The sequence below is a fragment of the Trichechus manatus genome, unplaced genomic scaffold (assembly GCF_000243295.1).
Source record: "Trichechus manatus latirostris isolate Lorelei unplaced genomic scaffold, TriManLat1.0 scaffold00170, whole genome shotgun sequence".
NCBI lineage: Eukaryota > Metazoa > Chordata > Mammalia > Sirenia > Trichechidae > Trichechus > Trichechus manatus.
Window position 1 is genome coordinate 2,673,609 of NW_004444106.1, and position 24,862 is coordinate 2,698,470.

Here is a 24,862-nt window from a genome sequence, read left to right on the forward strand (position 1 = left end):
TTAAAGAGCCACCTGACTATTTGGATGGGTGAAGACATGAGCCCCTATCCCAGGCCTCTCCCTGGGCCTGGTCGCAGGGAAGGAAGGAGTTAGGAGCTAGAAGAGGATTCAAAATCTGTATTTCGTGCTTGCTGGCCAGTTCCCATCCCCACCCTCAGGGTCCACCCCACCCCCGCAGTGGCTACCACTCAAGCCGTCCCTGAGTGCAGTCTCTCTCCAGCCCAGGTGTCTGAAGGAAACACCTCCCTTCAAAGGTTTGGTGCAAATACAAAGTCGAGGGCCTGGCGCTCAGCCCCGGCCACGTTGGGGTGCCAGAGGTCCACAATGAAGACCACTCGAGGCCCATCTTCAGGGGATCCTAGGGCACATGGGAATGGAGACAGGAGAACAGCTGACGTAAGTGCTTATGTGTCAGGAGTGCTCACCGAATATTCATAAAAGCAAACACTTAGTAAACATGTGCCAGGCACTGCCCTAACCCTTTATGTGCATTAGCTCTTAATCATCAGAACAAACTATGAGGTACAAAAAAAACCTTTGCTGTCACATTGATTCTGACTCATAGCAATCGTACAGGACAGAGTAGAACTGCCCCATAGGGTTTCCAAGGAACGGCTGGTGGATTCAAACTGCCAACCTTTTGGTTAGAGGCCAGGCTCTTAACCACTGTACCACCAGGGCCCCAAAGTATGAGATAGCACCATAATTATGCCCATTTTATGCAAAGCAACTGAGGCATAGAGAGATTAAGTAACTTGCCCAAGGTCACATAGCTAATAAGTGCCAGAGCTGGGACAGGAACCCAGGTAGTCCAGGCCCAGGGTCCTGTGCTGTTAACAACTTTGCTGTGTACCTGCATTGACTTATTTCAGCCTTGCAATCACCTGGTAAAGAAGGCGGTTGCCCCATTTCACAGGTGACTGAAGAGGTTATGCGACTTGTTCAAGGTCATGCAGCTGGAAAACAGTGCCAGGACAGGAAGCCAACTGGGCCTGATCTTGCGGCCCTCTAGTCTACTCCCCCTTCACTCTTTAGTACCTCATCCCTGCTAGCAGGGATGCACCACTTACCATTATGTGCCACTGTGTGCAGGAAAGAGTCATCCACCAGTAGACAGTGCCCCTCAGCCCAGCACTGGGGCTCGCCACCAACCACCAGCTCACAGCCAGGGGGGATCTTCAGGCCTGTGGAAAGAGACCTGGGCATCCAACACCCCTGCTTCTATCCACGGCGCTCACCCTGTTTAGTCAATAAGCAGATCTGAGGGTCTCTTGAATGCCAGGTTCTGTGGTGAAACCCTTCCTTGCTCTCTGGAAGGTGACCTGAGTATAATTACAACACTGGAAGAAAGAAATGCCAGGAGATGGGAAATGCAGAGGAAAGTGCAATGTGTTCTGTTGAGGGAAAAGGGAAGACTTCTTGGAGGAAGTGGCATCTCCTCCTGTGCTTCCCAAGCCTACAACTTGCTAGGCCCTGTCTCCCCAGGAGCTCTGAGAGATGACTGACTCCATCCTGCCCCCAAGTGGGCAGGACAGCGTCAGGTGCTGTGAAAAAACTGAGCAGCCAGCTCAACCGGTGGGGATAGGAAAGCATCCCAGAGGAGGTGTGGCACTCAAAAGTCTGAGTCCTGAAGGCTGAGCAGGAGTTTTCCAGGAGATGATGGGGGAAGGGCATTCTAGGCTGAGAGTACAGCACGTGCGCGTGTACCTGCCAGCATCAGCCAGAGGCCTTCATGATCAGAGCCCAGCCAGGGATGGGGGAGGACAAACATGGGAGATGAGGAGAGAACAGATCTGGACTTGATCCTGAAGGCCAGTGTGCCCCAAAGTGTAGGACACATCCAACTAGCAGCACAGAAGATGGTTTTAGCCGAAACAAGGTCATGGTGTTAATTAACAATCAGAAAGTTGTCTCCTTTTCCTTTTTTCCAGTCTTTAAGGCATCAGAAAGAAAATCACAGTTTGGCGCTCCCACAACTTTAACACATCACTAACATTGCTCCTTTTTAAACTTCGAGTATAGCTAGCTTAGAGAGATGAGTATTTCGTTAGAATTTTCTAAGTTTTCCTTTTTTCAGTTTAAAATTGTTTTTATGAGTACTTTCTATTTAGGACAAGCAATACTGATTATCACTTACAGTTCTACAAAGATTTCTTTTAAATAAATGGAACGGGGGGGGTGGAATGGATGTGAAAAAACATAGTACAGGTGGCAAATGGCCATGGCAAAGCTTATGAAGATGGTTTGCAGATAACCAAAGCTCAGGAAATGCCGCTATGGACAATAGGGAATCATGGAAGATTGCTGAGAAGAGACGCAGGCTCAGAACCACAGTGTACAGAGCTTTGGTGGCAGAGCAGAGGGCCTGGAGGGGGAGTCCTGAAGGCAAGGAGGTTGTATGTAGGCAGCATCTACTTACCCAGATGGCATCTGACCCGGGCATTGGTGGGCCCACAGCGGCTCTCAAGCCGGGCCCCAGGCAGGAGGACAGAAAAGCCGGCATTGCCAAAGGTGTTGGCGCTCATAAAGCTCCGAAGCCCCCTCAGTGCCCTATAGGCCCCGGGGCACCGGCGGCAGTTGCCGGGTTGGCATCTCCCTGATTGGTACAGCAACAGCTGGTAGCACCCAGGGGCCAGGGGTGGGGACCAGCCCCGAGGCAGAGGGGTAGTCCCTGAAAAGTCCCAGCTTACAGCCCCAAAGTCCCGCAAAATCGCAGGGAAGCTGCTCTCCAGGAGTTCCACATCGTGCCGCTGGGCATCCCGTGGCACAAAAGGGGCCGAGGGCAGGTCTGGCAGGAAAAGCAGGCCTGGACGCTGAATGCCCAGGACCCCTGACCCTCCCCCAGGGCCTGGTCCACCCTGAGCTGCCCGCCTCACCCTGCCCATCCCAGCCCAGGAGTAGCGCCTGGCATAGGCTCGAAGCCGACGGCTCACTAGGCCTTCTGTCCTGGGTCCTTCCCCAGGGTCTCCAGTGCTCCGTGGGCTTGGCCTGCCAGCCTCAGAGCACCTCCCAGGCCCACCACTAACACCCCCAGCCCGGCTCCCAGCTCCCAGGGCCTGCATGTCTTGGGAGCCCAGGCGGTAGCAGTACCAGAGGAAAAGAGAAGTGATGGCTCCAAGGAGCAGGGTAAGGGCGGAGGAGGCCAGGGGCAGTGGCCATGGGGGCATGATGGGCAGGGAGGCCCTGGCCAAGAGGCCTGGGGCATCCCCTAGGTCCAGGTTCCCCTGTCCTCCCAGCTCTCCATCAGTCCCCTCCATGGCTGCTCCTTGGTTCCCCCCTAAGCTGTCTCCCTTCCACATTTCCACTCTTGGTTCTCTCTCTCCTTCTGAGGTCCCTTCTCCTCCGTGTTTCTCCCTCTGTTCCCTCTCCCCTCCTTCATACACCTCTAACCCCCTTTCGCTTTCTTCTCTCTTCTCCTCCCTCTTCTTTCTCCTTCCAACTCCTCTTCCTCTATCGCCCGCCCCCTTCCCTCTCTTTTCCTTCCTGCAGTCTCCTCTCTCTCCACCGTTGGTCTCCCCTTCTCTCTTTTCTCCTCCCTCCACCCCCTCCCCCTTTTTGTTCTTATCTTTCTTTCCTTTCCTTCTAGCTTCCCTGGACAGCAGCAGTTCCTACTCCACCTGGACCTGCAGCCCCGGAAACCCGCAGCCTGCCTTCCTCCGCGACGGCTTGTCTCTCCTTCCGCCCCCCTCTCCTTCCTGCCCTCGCTTCTCTCTTGACCTGGCTCGCCGGTCCTGCCTCCCTCTCGCTCCTCTCTTCTACTCGCTCCTTCCTTGACTCCCACTCACCCTGACGTCACCCCTCCCCGCAGCCCTCTCAACTCGGTACCCTCGCCCCCGCCCTGAGGCAGCCGCAACTCAGGCTTGGCAGGGGGAGTCGTCTTGGGATCTGCATACCCCCTCCTGCCCCCACAGGGCGCCACGTGGGGCAGCAGGGGCCACTGCGCCAACCTCCAGCCGCCCGCAATGCGAAAAGAAGGGGGCGGGGCCTGAGCGGGGGCAGGTCAAATCCAGGGGCGGAGCGAGTGCACCCACTGGCAGACAGAGATGGCCTTCGGGTACTGGGACTGGGAAGCCGCGGCCTAGCGGTTGATCCCCCCGGTTCTTCCGTCTGTTAGCCTGTGACTCCCCTACCCTTTCGCCTTCACAAGAGCCCGCCCTGGGCGTGAGCCAGATCGACAGTGAAAACGGCTTCAGCCAATCGCCGACGGGCTTGCTCAGGCGGGGCGGAGAGGAGAGCTGTCCGCTCGCTGGTGGTGCTGAAAACAGCGCGCTCCACAGGCGTGTGAGGGAGCCCAGGAGAGAAAATCAGAGTTGAAGCCGCCTGGCAGCGGGCCGGGGGCATGTTGTATGTAAGAGAAGGCCGTGTCCCGTCACACTAGACTTCTCACGAACGTGGAAACTCTCCATTTTCCTTGGGGAGGGGGTAGCCCGTTCCACATGAGCTTCTGCAAAAGGGAAGAAGTCCCACCAAGGGTCCGGATGTGGGGAGGGGGCATACTGGGGGGCCAGAGCAGGTGCGAACCCAGCTGTGCCGCCTCTCGGCGCCCTGGGAAGAGGAGATTCAGATTCCAGATGTGCTGAAATGGTAGGGGGTGTGGGGAAGTAATTACTGCTGGGACCGGAGAGTTTCCTTTGCCTCCCCTAGGGGCCGCGGGAGTGAGGGCTACGTCCTCACTCAAATGGTCCCTCCTTCCTCCCTCTGCGCTTCCTCCTCCCCCCAAAAAATAAATCCTAGGCCCCTCCCCTCGACCGTCCCCAGGATCTGACGTGAGCTCTCGACACCTTTCTCCGCTTCTCTCTCCCGCAGCCCCAGTGCCCGAGCTTCCACTCTCCCGATTCTGCACCCCGCTCCTCCCTCCCGCCGAGCTCCGCTAGAGCCCAGTAGAGACCCTCCCGATTTCCAACCGCACCCCAGGGCTCTGGAAACCGCCTTGCCCCTGCCCACATCCCCAGCTCGGGATTCAGCCAGCCAGGTGGACCCAGGCGCCCAAGCAGGAGGGTAACCCGAGCGACCCGGCCTTTTTGGCTCTCTCGGCCCCACCCCCCGCTCCCGGAGCCGCGCCCCCTTCTACCACAGACCCGGGAGCAGAAGACTGAAGAGACTGGGCAAGGGGGGCCTCCAGGAGCCCCCCAGCCCTATTCCACCCCTCCATCCCAGGGGCACAGAAATTGTCTTCTTTTCCTGACCCCTAGAAGGAGAAAAAAAAAAAAAATTGAAGGAAAGATAAAAGGAGACGGAGGAAAGGCGGCAACTAGATTATTTAGGAGAGGCGCAGAGGAGAGAAATCGGGGTGAGTCGCCATGGGGACCCCCAGGGCCCAGCATCGGCCGCCTCCCCAGCTGCTGTTCCTGATTCTGCTGAGCAGTCCCTGGATTCAGGGTAAGGACAAGGGAATGTGGGGGCGGGCCCCGGTACGGCTCCCAGCGGGGTCCTCCGCCCTCCTCTCTCCAAACACCCTGGGTCTTCCGAGCCGCGGGGGGAGGGGAGGGGCACCGCGGACAGGGAAGGGGCATGCCGGAGCTTTCCGTCTTGTTCCTAGAGCCTCTAACCCCTCATCATGAGGCAGTGGAGAAATGAATGAGGGAAGCCTTTAGCAGCATCTTAGAGGTTAAATCCAGGAAGGAGGGCTGGGGAAGTTGGGGCGGGTGATGTCTGCGGAGGCGGCAGAACCGCGGAGGATACCTGGGTCAGAGATGGAGGTGATGGGAGAGACGCCAGGCGCTGCATACACAAATGTTCTTGGACTTGTGGACAAAGACAGATGGACGGAGGCAAAGCTCAGAGACCAGATATTCAATCCCCTACTCTGACCCCCAGCCAGACTCCAGGGAAGGAGACAGAGACTGCAGATAACCGGAGGGAGAGACAGAGAGGACAGCCACACTCAAGAGAGAGAAACCCAGATAGAAAGCTGGGACACTGCGGAAGCGAGGGCTGGGAGGCGCTTGCTGCCAGACCCTCCGCAGAGCCCCAGGGTTGGGGGAGAGCGCCACTGAGGTGAAAAGGAAAGCAGCACTGACTAATGCCCCCCATCTGCCCTGATAGTGCTGTCCAGCATCCATAACAGCGAAGGTGCTTACTGAAAGCCCAGCCGCCTGGGCAGAGGGGGAGTGGGAGGGGCAGCTGGGATCCCCTCCCCCAATCTTGGCTCTCAGCCCATTCTGGGACCCTGTGAGCCCCTGCAGGCCCAGCTAACAGAATAAGGAAGGAGGAAGAGCTCTGGAAAGGACCTTTCTAAAGAAAGGAGGGGTTCATGTGGAAGGGGAAGGGCTCACACGACTTCACCTCCTAGGTTTGCCCCTGACGGAGGAGGAGGCACTGCCAGATCCTGGAAGCCAGACCCCCACGGTGGCCTCTGAGGCCCTGGCTGAGCTGCTCCATGGGGCCCTGCTGAGAAGAGGCCCGGAGATGAGCTACCTGCCGGAGATGAGCTACCTGCCGGGTGAGGCTCCCAGAGTGGCAGAAGTGATAGAGACAGAAGGAGAGATTCGGGGAGTTGGGGAGCCAGGCTAGGAGAGAGAGAGACTGCAAAGGGGGATGAGACTCCCCGGAAAGGCCATTGAAATTCAGAGGGAGACAGAGAGACAGTTGGAGAGAGTCAGACTGGGCGTAGACAGTCAGAGAGCCAGAGAAACAGAGACAGGATGATCAAGAGACAGGCAGAAGAACAGACACACACAGAGAAAGACAGATGGAAGCTCAGAACCACACAGATTCAGAGAAATAATGGTGGGAGAGGGAGATCCAGAAACTAGTAGAGCCACAAAATCCAAGAGAGATAAGAATACTATATGGAGAAATAAAGAGTTCCAGAGAGCGCAAAAGAGAGACATAGAGAAGAAAGGGGTGACCAGAAGAGAGCCAGATCTGAATGGGGAGGCTGAGAGGGAAGCTCAAGGAGACAGTCAAGGTGGAAGGGCCTGGGATGAGACCTAGGAGGGGAAGAGAGGGGTGAGGGTCAGGCTGTGGAAGTCTTGGGAGGAGGGGAGGTGGAAGCTTGGGTAGGGAGGGGAAAGATGGGGAGTCTACACCCTTGGGGAGGCCTTTTGTGTTCAGTAATGGACTCCCACTCTCCCTCAGCCTTGACCCGCAGCCAGGGCTCCCAATTTGTTCCTCATGTGCCCTGACTTCCCTTGCACTGTCCCAGGATCTGATCCAGACCCCACACTAGCCACCCCTCCAGCCGGCCAGACTCTTGCAGCACCCTACCTGCTGAGGGCCACTGAGCCAGGGACAGGGCCTCTGACGACAGCCGTGACCCCGAAGGGGGCCAGGGGAGCAGGCCCCACCGCGCCAGAGCTGCTGACCCCGCCCCCAGGAACTACTGCCCCACCCTTGCCCGGCCCCGCCTCCCCAGGCCCACCCCTCAGGCCTGAGGGAGGGGAGGAGGAGACCACCACAACCATCATCACCACAACAACTGTCACCACCACAGTGACCAGCCCAGGTGAGGCTATTAAAAAGGCGTGAAGGTGGTGTCCAAGAGTGCACATGTAGGAAAGGAGGATTCTAGGTCTAGATGGGGGAGTGGGCTTCTGCGAATATGTGGAAGAAGGGGTTCTGAGTACAGTACAGATGGGAGAGAGACTTCTGCATAATAATAATAAAGGCTAACATTTATCTACCCTTACTATGTGCCAAAGACGCACTGGTGGCGGAGTGGATAAAGCACTGGGCTGCTAACCCAAAGGTTGGTGGTTAGAACCCACGAACAGCTCCGAGGAAGATAGATGTAGCAGTCTGCTTCCATAAAGATTACAGCCTTGGAAACTCTATGGGGCAGTTCTACTCTGTCCTGTAGGACCGCTGTGAGTTGGAATCAACTGATGGCAATGGCTTGGTTTGTTTTGGTTAATGTGCCAAAGGAGTCCTGGTGGTGCAATGGTTTAGAGCTCAGCTGCTAACCAGAAGGTCTACAGTTTGAACCCACCAGCTGCTCTTCAGAAGAAAAGACCTGGCAATCTGCTTCAGTAAAGATTATAGCCTAGGAAACCCTGTGGGGCAGTTCTACTCTGTCGTATAGGATTGCTATGAGTTGGCATCGACTCCACGGCACACAACAACAACAAAAACTATGTGCCAAGATCCCTGGTGGCGTAAAATGATTTGCACTCAACTACAAACCTAAAGGTTGGTGGTTCGAACCCACCCAGAGGTGCCACGGAAGATAGACTTGGTGATCTGCTTCTGTAGAGATTACAGGCAAGAAAACCCCATTGAGCAGTTCTACTCCATAACACATGGGGTTGTCAGGAGTCAGAATTGACTCGATGGCAATAAGTTTGGTTTCGTTACTATGTGCCAGGCACCCTTCTATGTGTTTTATCTGTTTTACAGTTGGGGAAGGGAGTTCTGGGCCCAGGTGGGAGCGAGGGCACTGGATAAGGTTGGTAATGAGAGCTGGGGAGAAGACATCTAAGGACTCTGGGAGTTGCTTGGCGGGGAGGACAAGAACACAGGGCTTCTCTCAACTCCAGCCACTTATATCCCTTTAGTTCTGTGTAACAACAACATCTCCGAGGGTGAAGGGTATCTGGAGTCTCCAGATTTGGGGAGCACCGCCAGCCGCACCTTGGGGCTCCTGGACTGCACTTACAGCATCCACGTCTACCCTGGCTATGGAATTGAGATCCAGGTAATTGGACCTAAGCATCTGAAACGTCCATGTCCTTTATTCTGGGCCCAGAAATGTGCACAGGTTTTGTCTGGGAGCCAAAGAACCTGGGCTGTGTGGCAACAACCCTCCCTGGGCCTGTTTTCTGACTCAGATTATCTCAAAGACTCTCCTGGAGTTCTACAATTTGACTAATATCGTCATGGTGTTTGGGCCACTACAAATGGAAAGGGAAGGCAGGGGGTCTTAGGGAGTCACCCACCCTGACTGACTCGTGCTGGTTTCTTTAGGTGCAGATGCTGAACCTGTCTCGGGAAGAGGAACTGTTGGTGCTGGCTGGCGGAGGCTCCCCAGGCCCGGCCCCCAGACTCCTGGCCAATTCCTCCATGTTGGGAGAAGGACAGGTCCTTCGGAGCCCAACCAACCGGCTGCTCCTGCACTTCCAGAGCCCGCGGGCCCCAAGAGGCAGTGGCTTCAGGATCCACTATCAGGGTGAGGGTCCTGGTGGAAGGGCAGAGGACACTCTGGGCACAGGGAACAGCTCTGGGATCTCTCCAAGCACAGGGACTTCCCCCCCTGACTGGGGCCCTGGGGAGCATAACCCTCAAAGGAGACCATACATGCTTGTCTCACCACTCACAGACTTACGTCTGCATATGCACACATCCAAGTGGTAGTTCATCCATTCACTCAGCAAAGGTTTATTGAGTGTCTACTTTGGACCAGGCCCTGTGTTAGCCTTGGGGAGAGGAATGAACAACCAGGTAGAAATCTGGTTTCAAGGGACTCAGAATCTAGGTAGAGAGACAAGTAATCAGGATGATTATAATTCAATGAGATAAGGACTATGATGGAAGAAATACAGGCAGGGGAAGCAAATATCAAACGAACCTAAGTTTCTACTAAGGAAGATAGAGACACTTTCTTGGAGGAAGTGATATCTAGGTTGAGCTCTAAAGGATGAGTTAGTCAGGGGAAGGGAAGGAAGGAGGCAAGGAGGGAGGCAGGTGTCTAGATGGATGCAAAAGCACATTCCAAGACCAGAGAGGTGAGAAAATGTGACCCCTTGAGGAACTGAAGTAATTCAGCATGAAAAACAGAATTGTCCTAGCTGTGTGACCTTGGACAAGTTACTTACCTCTCTGTGCCTCACAGTCTCATCTGAAAAATGGGGATCATAATACCAACCTCATGGTATTATTAGGAAGATCAAATGGGTTAATGCTTGGCAAGTGCTTAAAACAATGTCTGGTACATGGTGAGAATTCAAAAGGTGTCAGTTATTGCTCTCATAGTGAAAGCACAGACAGTGGTGGAAGAGAGGTGGGCTGAGGCCAGGCTAGCAGGCAGGCTGGATTCAGATCATGGAGGGCCTTATCCGCTTCAATAATGAGTTCAAACTACTTCATCTTGTGGGTGAGGGGGAGGCATTTTGAAATGTTTTAAGCCTTCAGAGAGTGACACTTCTGGGAGCTAGAGGGGTGGGGTGGGGATATATCCGTGCACGACTGCATTCATAAGCACTCACCCCTCAGACAACCTACACACGTGACTACACTCATACCCACCTAGGTGTACAGGAACCTTCCACAGTGCTAGTGTGTGTTCTAGCATACACGTGTGCATGAGGCAAGGGGCCCGGTCCACTGTCCCCAGTCTCCAAGGTCCCTTCTTCCTGTGCTCCTCAGAAACAGAGAAGGACCTGCATGTTGGTGTCAATGCCATGTCACCTCATAGCCTTTCCTGGCTCCACGTACCCTGCCCCTCATGAGCTCTGCTGACCCCAGGTCCCTTGTGGACCGTCTCTAGACACAACTTATGTCTCTTCCTCACATCCTCTCCAGCCTCTCTCTCCTGCTTCTCCTGAGGCTCAGAACCTGCCCCAGGGGCTCACGTGAGCAAGGCAGAGGAACCCAACACTCGGCCTATTCCTAAAGAGACCAGTGAGCTAGGCGCGTGTACTTGGTGGCAGTGGGCCTGGTTGGTGGGGAACATGGTTGGTGGGGGCCCAGGGCCAAGGGCTGAACTTCAGATATACCTAACAAAATGGATCCGCACTGTCTTCTCTCAGCAGCCACTTCCCCAGGGCATTTAAAATAGGACTCAGAGGCTAAGTGGAACATTTGGGGAAGCAGGGCTATTACATAAATTGGCCTTCATTACCTGCCTTGGCCTTCCCTGCTTTGCAGCTGCTCCAGGCACCCTTGGAACCGAGGCCCTGTTTAAGCCCTTTCCAACTTGCACAAACTGGGGCCTCTGGTCCACAGCAGCCCATTACTTTCTCTGAAAGGCCAAAGGCTCCATTACCCTTTACCCCAAGTCCAGCAAACTTTCCCATTTACAAAGCCCTTTCACCAACCATGAGTTCATTTGCTTCTCACAGCAACCTGGGAGATGGTTGTTGTCAGCCCCATCTTTCAGAGGTGCAAAAACACTCAAAAGTTATGTGGGTTGCTCAGCCACCTGCAAATTCATTGCAGAGTTAGAAGTCAGACCCCAGAGTCCCTGGCTCCCAGTTAGTCATGAACTGAGGCTGAAAGGTAGGTGCTTAACATTTTCTGAGCACCTTCTCTGTGCCAGGTGCTTTGTGTATTTTTTTAATTTAACTTTCAGGCCAATCCTCAGTGGTAGGAATTATTATTGCCATTTACAGGTGAGAGGCCCCTAGAGGTGAAGTCACCTGCTCCAAGTCATACAGCAATAAATCACGGAGCTGGGACTGGAACTCAGGTTGCTTGTCTCCAAATCCAGTGCTCTTGTACCATTCCACACTGCCTCTTGGCTGCATCAATTGTCAGTTGACTAGATTTTTAGAAGACCAAAAATTGATTTAAAAAAAATTTTTAAATAAGGCTTAGTTCAATCTCACGGGGAAAGCAATAGATGGTGGTTAATGTGATGACTGAATTATGCACGTAGGACTGTATACAGACAAGGGAGCAACTACCTCTGTTGGGGAGGGGAGGCATCAGGAAGGCTTCCTGGAAGAGGTCATATTTAAGATACTCTCTGAAAGCTGAGAAAGTGAGAGGAGAGATCCTTTCAAGTAGGGGCAATGGTATGAGCACAAGCATGAAGGTGGGACCTCAAGGAGTCACAAAACTTTTGTGTAGGATACACGGGTTGTGAGTGGTGAGAACCAAAGCTGGAGGTGCTGGGTTGGACTCAGCTGCGGAGGGCCTTGAATGTCATTCTAAAGCATTTGGACTTGATTCTGTGGGCCACTGAGAATCATTACAGAGGGTACATTATGCAAATTGGAGCCCTGGTGGCACAGTGGTTAAGAGCTTGGCTGCTAACCAAAAGGTCGGCACTTTGAATCCACCAGCTGCTCCTTGGAAACCCTATAGGACAGTTCTCCTCTATCCTATAGGGTTGCTATGAGTCAGAATTGACTCGAGGGCAATGGGCTTATTATGCAAATCACTGTGTTCTAGAAGGTTGGTTTTGTATCTACTACCTTAGTAAACTGTAGGCTCCTGAAAGTCAAAGCCTGGGTCTTTTTCATCTGTGTCCTTAGTGCCCACCCAGGAAGTGCTCGTTGAATTATGAAGTAGGGAGGGACTTAGGTCTCTCATAAAATCACTCAGGGTTGGAGAGTCAGAGAAAGCAAAGGCCCAGGCAAGGTGGTATCTCCCAAGTTCTCTGCTAACCCAAGTCTGCCTCTCCTTCAAGTCCTAGTTTTATTGCACCTCCTCCAGAAAGCCCTTCTTGATGAGTTCTGCCTGATTCTGAAACACAGACACACAAAGCTCTGTAGGATCAAGTTTAGAGTCCATCATTTACTGCCAAGTCACTTTCTATTTGTTTGTTTTATCCCATCTGATTACACAAGGATTTTAGGAGGCTTACAAAAAATAATGCAAGCAATACAATTATATAGAGTCAATAAGAAACAAGTTGGCATCCAGTGGTTGTACAGACCATTGCTGCTAGAAACAAGCCTCAACCTGGTTCTGAGCTTCCTGGCATCCAGTGCAAAAAGGGAGACTACACATGTGTCCCTGCAAGAAAGGAGAAGACACACCAGTTCCTCAAGGGAAACAAAGCTTTTCCCAGCACTTTACTTTTACTGAGGGCACTGAGTATTACCATAAGCTCTTTAAAGACAAAATAGTCAAAGTTCCTAAAGTAGTTTCATCTGGCTTCCCTAGATGAGAGATAAGGGCACAATACCACAGTGTGCCTCAGCGGAGGAAAAGTCTTTGTGTGGAAGGGAGAAAATGCTATGAGGCGCTTAATTACTTAATAGCCTCAGTTTCCACATTTGGTAAATGGGTCACCGAGTCTTTCTCTGCCTACCTCAAAAGTACCCAGTGAACCCACTTTGGAAGCTGAATAAGCCCTGCAAATACTATTTGTGATTATTAGAGCTGGACAGAATTCAGTGATCAGTTGATTTGCCTGAGGTCATGAAGCAAATGAGTGCCAGGATCCAGAATAACTTCTCTGAGCCTCAGTTCCTCATCTATAAAATGGAGACCAAAGTGGGTAGATGACAAAGATTAGGAGAGAGAAGGGATGTTGATATTACCTCTTTGGAAGGAGGTGTGCCCGTATGAGAGGCCCTTGTTCTTCAGTGTGGACTCCAGTGTAGAGCTAACTTGTGCCCCTCAACCTCCGGGAATCTGGAGGAGGGGAGCAAGCTCTAGGGGATGGGTGACAAAGTGGCATGGGAAAATAAGTCCTCCTTCTCCCTGCTCTGCCTGGTCCAGCCTACCTCCTGAGCTGTGGCTTCCCTCCCCGGCCAGCCCATGGGGACGTGAGTGTGACAGACCTGCACCCTGGAGGCACTGCCACCTTCCACTGTGACTCGGGCTACCAGCTGCAGGGTGAGGAGACCCTTGTCTGCCTCAATGGCACCCGGCCAGCCTGGAGCAGTGAACCCCCTAGCTGCATGGGTAAGTCTTCTGCCACCACAGGTGGGGGCATCTGTCCTGGAGACCCCATTGGGAGAATCCAATCTTGGAGGCCTCCATCTTTGGGGAAAATTCATCTTGAAGGGTTTCTACCCTGAAGAGTCTCTATCCTGGTGTCTCTTATGTCTCTATACTGGGGGCCTCTATCCTCAGGGGGTCTCCTAAGATGTCCCAGCTAGAGAGTTTTCATTTTGAGAGTCACCATTTTGGGGGGGCCCTTCCTTAGGGCCATCCTCATCCTAGGAGAAACCATTCTCAGGTCCATAATCTGGAAGGTCTCCATCCTGGGGAGCCCATCCTTTGTAGCCTTTATTCTGGGAGTCCCTATCTTGAAGGTTTTCCCCTGAGTGTTTCAATTCTGGGTATCCCTATAACTGGGGTCTCCGTCATGGGGTCTGAATCATGGGGGTCTTCATCCCAGGCTGTCCCTATCCAGGGAGTCTTCATGTTAGCGGAATCTCCATCCTAGGGGGTGCCTGTCCTGGGGCTTTTCTATTCCAGGGCTGATTCCCCTCCTGGGTGGTGAACTGGAGAAGGTCTTGTCCTCTGGGGCAAGCCTGTGGGGCAGAGGCCATCCCTGGGCCAGGTCCCAGCCAACGTTGTGGATGCAACATTTCTGACAATGGGACTGTGAAGGGCTGAGGCTCCTAGGAGAAGGACAAGTCACCCCAGACTGGCCTTAACCTACCCCCTCTGCCCACAGCATCCTGTGGTGGCACCATCCACAATGCTACACTGGGCCGCATTGTGTCCCCCGAGCCCGGGGGAGCAGCGGGGCCCAACCTTACCTGCCGCTGGGTCATTGAAGCAGCCGAGGGACGCCGGCTGCACCTGCACTTCGAAAGAGTGTCGCTAGATGAGGACAATGACAGGTAAGCATTTGGGCCTCAGGGCAGCAGGGAGGTTACAGTGGGGGTCAGACAGACCTGGACTAGATCCCAATTGGGCTAGGGGTCAAACACAGTTTAATTCTTCCCCTTTCTTAGGCAGTATAGTGGACAACCTTAGACAAGTCCCTTAACCTCTCTGTGCCTCAGTTTATTCATCTGTAGAATGGAGATAATGGTTATCTTCCTATTAAGGTTTCTGTGAGGATAAATGTACTAAGATATGTAAAGTGCTTAGAATGGTGCCTAGCACACAGTAAGAACTCTAAAAGTCTTTCCAGCAGCAACAGTATTATTACTCTTTATCTAACAAACTGGTATCCCAGATCTGCCACTACTTGCTATGTGATCTTAGGCAAGTTACTTAATCTTTCTGTGCCTTGGTTTCCTCATCTCTAAAATGAGGGATATTAGTATCTGCCTCAAGGGTTGTTGTGAGGATTAAATGGGATAAAATGTGTAAAGGGCTTCTTATAAGAGTGCATGGCACATAATAATAAGTTAGGAGAGCTCCATCCACCCTTCTGTCTGTTTCAGGCTGATGGTGCGCTCGGGTGGTGGTCCCTTATCCCCGGTGATCTATGACTCGGACATGGATGATGTCCCAGAACGAGGTCTCATCAGTGATGCCCAATCCCTCTATGTGGAGCTGCTATCAGAGACACCTGCCAACCCCTTGCTGCTGAGCCTCCGATTTGAAGGTAACTGTCTCCCCTCCTCCCGGGCCCCAACCGTTGCACCTTCTTCTCCTTTTGACCACCAGGCATGGTCACATGCTCCATTACTGCCCATCTGTGTTTGAATCTCTGAAAGCTGACTTGTACCCTTACCCTAAAACTACAAAGATCACTTCATACGGATGCCTTCTAATTCCCTCGGGTGGCTTTTTCTGTTAAGCTTCAGGTATGGCTAGATCCAGGCGTGCAGTCAGGAGACCAGTTATCTCAATCTCTCAGTTCTTTTTTCCTCTGTGTTGGGTTCATTCTCAGGCAGGTTCTCAGAGAGAGAAGGAGAAAGCGCATCTTTTTCCTGAGAGCATCAGCAGAAAATGCCAGGAAAGGCTCTCATTGGTCTGGCTTGGGTCATGTGCCTATGCCTGAGGCAATTACTGTAGCTAGGGGGGTGTTCTAATTGGCAGACCCACATTACATTGTCATCTCTGATGTGTCTCCCCAAAGGAGAATAGAGGTGTGACCAAAAGGTGAGGAAACAGATGCCAGGCAGATAGAAACAGTAGCCATGTGCTGGAGACATTTATCAGCTACAATAAAGGTACCTTGTGGACAAGATGGAGAAAGCTGTGTTCATTCAGAGGAGGTAAAAGTCATTTCCTGCTCGGAGGTCAGTGATCATGGGAGAAGAAGCATTTGAGCCGAGTCTTAAAGGATGGAGAATATTTTAATAGAGGAAGATTGGGGAAGAGCATCCCAGGTGGAAGGAACAGTGTGAGCAAAATTGAGGAGCTATAGAAAGTCCCGGTATTTGGGGAAACAATTTGAGTGTGGCTAGAGCAGAGGATTTGTGCAAACAGTAGCAGGAAAGAGACAAAGCAAGCAAAACAGAAATGGGAAGGGTTAGCTTCTGGTATGAATTATGGGAGAAATGGATGGCACTGGGTCCTGATGGGTGGGTAGGATTTTAACATGACGCCTCATCAGGTTATGTAACAGTGAAATTGGTCAGTAGATCTGCAAAAATAAATTGTTTGATAGATTCTGAGAGTGCTAAAGCAAAGCGAGTGCTGGCCTTTTAATAAGAATTCCTGGCTTTGCAGCCTGGCCCCATAGTTGTGGGCCATTGCATCTCCATCAGTTTCAGATTCTTCATTTGTAGCACAGGAACCTAAGTCTAAACCTTTCAGGTAGTTTTGCAGCTAAGATGTGATCAGGTGGACAAAAATGAAAGTGTTCGACAAGTGTTCATTTTCGTTGGCTTGGCCCAAAGTCCAAACTGAGTAGCTTTTGAATTCACTGCAATTTTGGATTCTAGCAACAGCATAGATAATCAGGGATGGTCAGAATCTGACTGCTATTTTTGAGAAGAGAACACACCTACACAAGCCAGTTCTCCAAAAGCACCTCTTCCCCACACTTTGCAGTTTCCAGAGCCACATGGTGGTGACTGGAAATCAAGTGATCTGGGTTGGAGGCCTGGTTCTGCCACTGTCCAGCTATGTGACCTTGGCCAAGTGGCTTTGTGTCTGTGGACCTCTGTTCCCTGATCTGTAGAATGGTGGCTGGGGTTGGACTAGCCTAGGGATTTCCCTCCAGAGACCAAGGAGGTAACATAAATGTGCGAATGAGGAGTGTTTGGGGTCTTGGCAAAATGGAGAGTGAAAGTTAAGTCCAAGGGCAATCAACTTTTAAATAGCCCACTGAGTGCCAAACCACATCTGAGTTCAGCCCGAGGCCCCCAGTTTGAGATCCCTTGGGACCTGTCCTAGTGCTTAGTTTCTGTGACTGACTCCTCTCTAGCCTTTGAGGAGGATCGCTGCTTCGCTCCCTTCCTGGCACATGGCAATGTCACCACCACGGACCCTGAGTATCGCCCAGGGGCGCTGGCCACCTTCTCATGCCTCCCAGGATATGCCCTGGAGCCCCCCGGACCCCCCAATGCCATCGAATGCATAGATTCCACAGAACCCCACTGGAATGACACAGAGCCAGCTTGCAAGGGTGAGTCCCCCATCTCCCAAGGAATCCTTCAGACTAAAGACTACCCCCTGAACTGGGGATCCTAGAAAGGTCATTCAGGAGAGAGACCTTCATATCGAAGCCTTGGGTAAATCCTGTTCCTGTCAGAGCCTCAGCAGTTTTCTTAGCTGAATAATTGGTAGACTTGTTATAGAATTCAGGCGTCACAAACCCAAACGCCTTCAAGAGCCACAATTGGAATTGCGCTAAGTCATGGATGGTGGTGATGGGCAAGCTGGGGAGCGGGTGTCGTTCATTAAGAGCAGGGTTAGGGATTGGGCGCAACAGGACCTAGAAGTAGCAAGAAACAAGTGGATAATAGATAATGGGAAATGTTTGAAGCAGACTGGTGCAAATGATTGGGAGTGGGGAGGACTGTGGTGAAATGGAGGCTGTATGTCCACCTGGGTCCTGAATCTGACACCCCTTCCACTGCAGCCATGTGTGGAGGGGAGCTGTCCGAGCCCGCTGGTGTGGTCCTCTCTCCCGACTGGCCCCAGAGCTATAGCCCCGGCCAGGACTGCGTGTGGGGCCTGCATGTCCAGGAAGAGAAGCGCATCTTGCTCCAAGTTGAGATGTATGTGTGTATCTTGTAGAGGGTGTGAGTGTAGGCTCAGCCAAGTGTGGGTGTGGGCTCAGCCAAGTGTCTTATGTTGGCTGATCAGCTTGCATTCTAAGCCTGACTGGCCCTTTTATTTCTACGCGAGATTCAGTGAATATATCGTCCAAGAAAAGTGGGGGCAAAGGATTCATGATGGGGGGAAGGGGTGGCCAGTTGACCTAGGTTCAAATCACTCATTAGCCAGGTGACCTTGGACAAGTAAGTGGGGGTAATGCAGCCTTCCTTAGGGGCTTTTGTGAAAAAGGGGCTCTGGCCTTCGCTGATTTCTGAGGCTGCCCCTGGAGTGATTTCCAGGGACCCAGGCCCAAGCTGTGTCATCATCACCAGCACTCAGGGTGAAGGTGGGGATAGGGAGAATCCATTGAGCTGATTTAGTATGAGGTGGTCATGTGACTGGACAGAACCAGAGTGGGCAAGCCAAAAAGCAGGTACTCCAACAGGGTCTGGAGTTGTGCAGGGTGGTCATGAGCAGTGTCTGTGATTAGCCAGAGCTGGAGCTGGGCTAGGCTGGGATCTGTGGGGATGGAGGAGAGACTGGAGAGGGGAAGAATTAGTAATGAGCGGGGTTGGGGATTGGGCAGCAGGAACTGGGAGGAGCCACAGAACTAGTGGAACGTGAAGGGACTAGCAAAGGGGAGAAACCTGTGATGTATGGGGGTGGGCTGGGGAGTAGGTAGAGTTACTAATGAACAGAGTTGGGGATTAGGCAGAACTGAATGGGAGGGTCCGGTTGTAGCCCGTGCATATATCTGGCCCCACTCTCTGCAGCCTGAATGTGCGTGAAGGGGACATGCTGACGCTATTTGACGGGGACGGTCCCAGTGCCCGAGTCCTGGCCCAACTGCGGGGACCTCAGCCGCGCCGTCGCCTCCTCTCCTCCGGGCCCGACCTCACGCTGCAGTTCCAGGCACCGCCCGGGCCCCCAAACCCAGGCCTGGGCCAGGGCTTCGTGCTGCACTTCAAAGGTACTGGAGACTAGGCGCTCAAGATGGGTAGAGCTCCAGCAGGCCAGCAAGCCCGGGAAGGCGCCCCGGGGCGAGGCCTGCGAGACTGGAAGGGCGCCCTGAGTCAAAAGGCAGCCTCCAACTCGCCGTCTTTCCCCTGCAGAGGTCCCGAGGAACGACACATGCCCGGAGCTGCCACCTCCAGAGTGGGGCTGGAGGACGGCGTCCCATGGGGATCTGATCCGGGGCACGGTGCTCACTTACCAGTGCGAGCCTGGCTATGAGCTGCTCGGGTCCGACATTCTCACCTGCCAGTGGGACCTGTCCTGGAGCGCCGCGCCGCCCGCCTGCCAAAAGAGTGAGCCCCGCCCCGCCCGTCTGTGTTCCGCCCCTCCGCTCTGGGCTCCGCCTCCATCCCCTCTGGCCCCGCCTCCACCCCCCTCTGGGTTCCGTTTACGTCCTTTTCTGTCCGTGCCCCCGTCCTGTCTGGGTTCCATCCCTGCGCTCTGTGCCTTGCAACTGTCTCCTCTGGGCCCCGCTCTCATCTTACCGGGCTGCGTACCTCCGTGTTCTACGGCTGCGGGCGCTGTCAGAGTTTCTGCTGGGTCCCGCTTCATCTTTTCTTGGCTCCGCCCGCACCCCCCTGCCTCTGTCTGTGCTCTGAGTCCCACCCCTTTCTACACCTGGCTTTGCCCGCATCCCGCTGGGCTCCGCCCCATCAACTCTTGGTTCCGCCTTTCTGTTCCAGACCCCGCCCCAATCTCTCGATCTCCCCACCCCTGACATTCTGAGGAGTCGCTTTGCTAAGGCCAAGTTTCTTCAGAGAACTTGCCTTTTTAATTTTTGTAAATAGTTTGTTTTACTTTTTGTTGTTGTTGTGAACATACACCAATTCAGTAATTTCTACATGTACAATTCAGTGACGTTGATTACATTCTTTGAATTCTGCAACCATTCTCACCCTCCTTTTCCGAGTTGTTCCTCCTCCGTTAACACAAACTCACTGCCCCTAGGTTTCCCATCTAATCTTTCGAGTTGCTGTTGTCAAATTGATCCCATATGGATAGATCTTAAAAGAGTACAACGCTCAAGGCAGACTTTCTTTACTAGTTAAGCTTAACTATTGTTTGGTTTTGAGAAGACTTCAGGGGATATTTTTGGTTTAAGATTATCTCAGGGCAATACTTTCAGGGATTCACTCAGCCTCCGTGGCTCCAACAAATCTGGATTCCATGAGAATTTGAAATTCTTTTCTGCGTTTTCTCCCTTTCGACCAGGGTTCTTCTATAGAATCTTTTATCAAAATGTGAGAACTTACCTTATTTTAAGGCAGTCATCGAAGCCTTGTACTAGGTTGGGATTATGTGGAGTTCAGACCCCTCTACCCTGTGAGCTACCCTGACGGAGCTCACAGTCTGTGAGAGGGAGAGATTCCTACAGATAATACAGAAAAGTAACCAATGAGTGGCTTCCGGCAAGGTACTTAACATCTCTGAACCTCAGCTTCCTCATAGGTGAATTAGGAATGGGGGTTGTGAGAAGCAAATAAAATTTTTTTAATGCAGTACCTTGTGCAGGTGAACAGCAAGTAAGTGATAGCTGCTATACATACGAAGGAGTGTGGGAAGAGGGATGGATTCATTCTCTCAGGTATGGGGCAGCAGATTTCACAAGAGGTGGCATTTGAAAGAACTGGGAACATTTATCTTTTAAAAGAGCAAAAAGTGGTGGCATCTTGTCATTTTCTCCAAATTTCAGAAACCCTGTCAGTCTTCCATGTGGCCCTATGGGACCAATGGGGAGAAGTTTCAGGAAGCCGGATTTGGGCTGGACACAAGGAAAACTGTATAGGTGACACCTGAGGAAAGAGTGAGCTCCCCATCCCTAAAGGGATTCACAGGATGTCAGGGCTCATGAGAGTTCAGCTGGCCCAGAGGAGGAAGCAAGCTGAGGCTCAGGAGGGAGCCTGCCCAAGGTGGCACATTGAACCCAAAGCTAAGCTCAGCCCCAACTCTACTGAATCTCAGTCCAGTGTTCTATGGCCCTGACCCTGAGCAGGGCCCAGCTCTGCCACTCCCTGGCTGAGTGACCATGGGCCAGTCATTTGACCATTGTGAGTTCTGTTAGAGGGAGATGACAGTGACATTGCCCTCTTGGGATCATGAGAGTTAAATGGTATCATGTTTGTAAAATGCTTAGCAGGGTGCCTGGCACACGTTACATATAAAAATGGCTATGATTTTGACTCTCCCACAGAGGAGTTGCAAACTCAAATGCCTGCAGGGGTCATACAGGCAGTAAAATGATCGAAGGTGGCTGGCCATGGTAGGAATGATGGGAAACAGGAGCACTGTGTCCCCTCTAAAGAGGCCAGCAGCTGTTCTGCCCCGGACCATCTGCCATGCAGGGCAGACACTGCTAGTGTTTAGCTGGAATGCTCTGGAACAGTGGTTGAATATTTTGAATATATTACCCTAGGGTGGGAGCCTGTGATTGCCCCAATCATGCTATTTGCGGAAGAAGTCTGAAATATAAAACGTACAGAATTTTGTTTTTCCAAGTCCTGCTCTCTTCATTCTGCGAAGTGGTGGGCAAGGTGGGAGATGGCCCAAGGCTCTCAGCTTCTGAGACCTTTTGAGGAATTAAGGCCCTTGCTGACCTTGCCCTTCCACCAACAGTCATGACTTGTGCCGACCCTGGTGAGATCACCAACGGGCACCGCACCGCCTCAGACGCTGGCTTCCCTGTTGGCTCCCATGTCCAGTACCGCTGTCTGCCGGGGTACAGCCTGGAGGGGGCGGCGGTACTCACGTGCTACAGCCGGGACACGGGCACGCCCAAGTGGAGCGACCGGGTCCCCAAGTGCGCCTGTGAGTCTGAGGGACACTCTGGGAAGGGTGGTGGGTGACTTTGGGGAGATCCTGTCTGCCACCCGCTGGACCTGCTCATAGTGCAGCTGGCATGTGACTGACACTTTCCCTGCAGTGAAGTATGAGCCATGCCTGAACCCCGGAGTTCCAGAGAATGGCTACCAGACCTTATACAAGCATCACTACCAGGCGGGTGAATCCCTGCGCTTCTTCTGCTACGAGGGCTTTGAGCTCATCGGCGAGGTCACCATCACCTGTGTGCCTGGCCACCCCTCACAGTGGACCAGCCAGCCCCCGCTCTGCAAAGGTGCCTGGGCAGACAGGGCTGGAGGCAGGAGGGGCACATCAGTGTTGGGGAGTGATAGGGCTTGGAAAATCAGGTAGCAGATTTGAGACCAATGGGTGACTCTGCTGAGCTTCCCATTCACCTCCTGTGGGTTGTCATCCTCACGGGTGCATCCAGAAGTCCTAGGGAAATTCAGTGTCATGGAATTATGCTAAGGGACATAGTAGAGGGAACCTTGGTTTGGAAGTCCGTTGCCCTCTCTGGGTAAACCTATTTCCCTATCTGACAAATTCTGAAGACCTAGCTGAGACTGTCCAGGACCCCCAGAACTTCTATGGGTCTGGAGAAGGAGGTAGAAGACCCTGCTCTGACCACTCCCCTCTCTCTCCCCACTAAGGGAAGGAGAAAGTTTAGGTTGAGCAGAGGGCAGAGAGAACCAGGTTCTCCAGCCCAGCCCCACTGGGCTCCTGGCCCTCTACCCAGCCTCCTTCCCCTCCCTGGCTCAGACCCCCTCCCCCTCCCCTCCCTCCTTTCCCTGCAGTGGCCTATGAGGAGCTCCTGGACAACCGAAAACTGGAAGGTCAGTGAAGGCACAGGTGGAGACCCAGGCCCTGGCCAGGTCGGGAGGGCGAGGCAGAGGCTGGGGGTAGGAGGCCAGGCCCCGGAGGGGGGAGGCCCAGGGTTCAGGGTTCGGGGCCCAGGGCAGCCCTGGCTCATTGGTCTCTTCTCCTCCCCCCAGTGACCCAGACCACAGACCCGTCACGGCAGCTGGAGGGTGGGAACCTTGCCTTAGCGATCCTGCTGCCCCTAGGCTTGGTCATCGTCCTCGGCAGTGGTGTTTACATATACTACACCAAGTGAGTACCCTACTTGGAGAGCTGCTGGCTGGAGCAAACCTCCTGCCTGCCTCGCCCAGGAGCCTGGGGATGCAAGGAGCTCAGGGGCTCACCTGTTGCTAACCCCTCCATCACCTCACTTTTCCAGGCTGCAGGGAAAATCTCTCTTCAGCTTCTCGGGCTCCCACTCCTATAGCCCCATCACTGTGGAGTCGGACTTCAGCAACCCGTTGTATGAAGCTGGGGTGAGTCCCTCCCCTACCCCTGGGGCACAACTCTCAGCTCCAGGATTCCATAACTTCCTCTCAAGGTCTCTGTAATCTCTTACTTGGGAATTTCAGACTCAGCTGCCTACAAAGGCCATGTCTGTGAGCAAAGTGAGTCAGGTGTGAATGATAGGGAGTTGGGAGTACTGTAGCTAATTGGAGAACTTGTGCCCCATCTAAAGGATGCAGCTCTAGCCCGTTGTTGTCAACTGGAAATTTAGGCCCAATTGCCAGATCTCCCAACTGTTTAAGATAGTCCAGAAATTAAGATTTTTATGATTTTAAGACACTGTAGAACAAACCAAACAGATCCATCGGCCAGATTCAGTCCCCTCCACACCCCATGACTCTGAATCCGCAGTGATCAGCGTTGGGTGGGTCTTTCACTCTTTTGGATGCTTCTTTCCATTTTGCTGCCCCCTCCACCCTCATCCTACTCTAGCAACTGATACCATCTCTCTGTCTCCAGGATACACGGGAATATGAAGTTTCCATCTGAACCCCAAGATAGAGGCTGCAGGACCCAGGACGTCCCTCCCCTCTTCATTCTGGGCAGGGGGGAGTACAGCACCTGGTCTCTGGCTCCTGGCTCCTCTCCTTCCTGCTGTGTAAATAGTCTCCCAGTCCCATGAGGGCGCTCTGATGGCCCTGGAGACCCTACAGTAAATAAACCAGCATCCTGCCGCCTAAAACCTCCTCTTCTCAGTTGCCAACAAGCGGCCTGCCCCCACCCTGCGTGCCCATCACTGGCTTTTGGACCCTGGGAGGGGAACTCAGCTCCCCTGTAACTCCTGGGGCCCCTCCAGCCCAGGGCATTCCACAAGGACTGCCCCACCACCTGACAGTACCAAAGTTCCCTCGAGCACAGAGGCTATATCACCCCCAGATGCCCTGGCCCCAGGCCTGACTCCTGGGCCTGTTGGGTCAGAAGATCAGGGATGAAGGGGAAAGCTGGGACAAGCCACTGCCCCCTTCCTACGCTCTCCCCAACTCATAAACTCCCCATCTTTGCTTCTGGATTTTTGTTTTTGAGCAATAAACAGAAAATCACCATTGGTAGCTGGGCTGGTGGGGTGTGGGGAGGCAAATAACAGAGTGTCGGGGATGGTGATGGTGTCCTCTTCGGAGGAAGGGCTGGGAAAGGAAAACAATTTGGAAAAAATGATGGAAATCTAAAACTGGACACAGCGTAGTATCAAGTAGGCTGGCCTGGCTTTCCGCTCAGCCTCTGTGAGGGACTGGCTGGGACAAGCTGCTCTCTGGGCCTTGGCTCCCTCTTCAGCAGGACTTGATGGGCTAGAACTAAGCTTGTCTAGCTGGAAGGTAGCTGACAGTAGTTCCTCCCTCACTATTAGGCAGGAGGCAAAAGCTCTCAATGTGTCTTCTGACCAGTTCACCTAAAACACACCCCCCCCTTTTGAAAATTTAAGTATACCATTTTTTTTCTTTCTCATGTTTTTGGCATTTTAAGCATATCTACTGTTACATTTCTACCAAGTATTATGCAGATTTGCAGGATTTCATAAACGATGGGCTTGTTTTGTGCCCTTGTGGGTGTCCTTTTGAACATGATAAGGACTTCATAGTGTTTCTCTAAAGAACTCTTCTTCAAATTAATTGAACTTTACTTAATCTGGTATGAGGTGTTCCCATAAGCATAAGCCCCAGAGGTTAGAGGTGCAGGGTCCTCAGCACCGATGTTGGTGGCAGTGGTGGCCCCTTGGAAGAAAAGGTGGACCCCTCCAGATGCCACCGGCCTAGACCCTAAGGTGCTGGAGTTTGCTAGGAGGCTAGGTTTGGATCCAGGAGCTTGCCTTTGCCAACAGGCTGATAGATAACTGCCTGAATTAAAACTATTCCAATAATCTGCCCATACCCAGCAAAAAAGGGCCTTTCTACCCCAGGTAATGCTGCCTTCCAGAGAA

At 52.9% G+C, this 24,862-nt stretch overlaps 2 protein-coding genes across 7 annotated transcripts; one reads left to right on the forward strand and one right to left on the reverse strand.

The window, feature by feature from the left end:
• Window positions 1-102: 102 nt before the first annotated feature.
• ASPHD1 (aspartate beta-hydroxylase domain containing 1) lies at window positions 103-3,360 on the reverse strand. The gene is made up of 3 exons (XM_004386646.2): window positions 2,420-3,360; window positions 1,071-1,184; window positions 103-358 (listed from the first exon to the last, which is right to left on the reverse strand). The coding sequence occupies exons 1-3, from the start codon at window positions 3,297-3,299 to the stop codon at window positions 249-251; spliced, it is 1,104 nt and encodes a 367-aa protein (XP_004386703.2). The 5' UTR covers window positions 3,300-3,360; the 3' UTR covers window positions 103-248.
• A 1,709-nt stretch (window positions 3,361-5,069) lies between these two features.
• SEZ6L2 (seizure related 6 homolog like 2) lies at window positions 5,070-23,996 on the forward strand. Of its 6 annotated transcripts, none has more exons than XM_004386647.1 (18): window positions 5,301-5,379; window positions 6,293-6,442; window positions 7,148-7,447; window positions 8,496-8,635; window positions 8,905-9,106; window positions 13,330-13,515; window positions 14,237-14,405; window positions 14,958-15,121; window positions 16,895-17,095; window positions 17,552-17,690; window positions 18,504-18,700; window positions 18,843-19,037; window positions 21,358-21,549; window positions 21,665-21,856; window positions 22,377-22,415; window positions 22,575-22,692; window positions 22,820-22,916; window positions 23,407-23,625. In XM_004386647.1, exons 1-18 carry the CDS (start codon window positions 5,301-5,303, stop codon window positions 23,434-23,436), a joined length of 2,790 nt encoding a protein of 929 aa, XP_004386704.1. In that variant the 3' UTR covers window positions 23,437-23,625. The 6 variants fall into 6 exon arrangements, with proteins under 6 accessions (XP_004386706.1, XP_004386704.1, XP_004386707.1 ...); XM_004386650.1 differs by having other exon boundaries at window positions 7,358-7,447; XM_004386649.1 differs by lacking the exon at window positions 6,293-6,442 and having other exon boundaries at window positions 5,070-5,379; window positions 23,407-23,996.
• Window positions 23,997-24,862: the final 866 nt, after the last annotated feature.

Coding starts and splice junctions, on each gene's coding strand:
- ASPHD1 (XM_004386646.2), bottom strand. CDS start 3,299: ATGTGGAAGGGAGACAGCTTAGGGGGGAACCAAGGAGCAGCCATGGAG. Junction 1,185..2,419: donor CCGGGTCAGATGCCATCTGG/GTAAGTAGATGC, acceptor CTCTTTCCACAG/GCCTGAAGATCCCCCCTGGC. Junction 359..1,070: donor GCACACAGTGGCACATAATG/GTAAGTGGTGCA, acceptor CATGTGCCCTAG/GATCCCCTGAAGATGGGCCT.
- SEZ6L2 (XM_004386647.1), top strand. CDS start 5,301: ATGGGGACCCCCAGGGCCCAGCATCGGCCGCCTCCCCAGCTGCTGTTC. Junction 13,516..14,236: donor TGAACCCCCTAGCTGCATGG/GTAAGTCTTCTG, acceptor CTCTGCCCACAG/CATCCTGTGGTGGCACCATC. Junction 22,416..22,574: donor GGACAACCGAAAACTGGAAG/GTCAGTGAAGGC, acceptor TCCTCCCCCCAG/TGACCCAGACCACAGACCCG.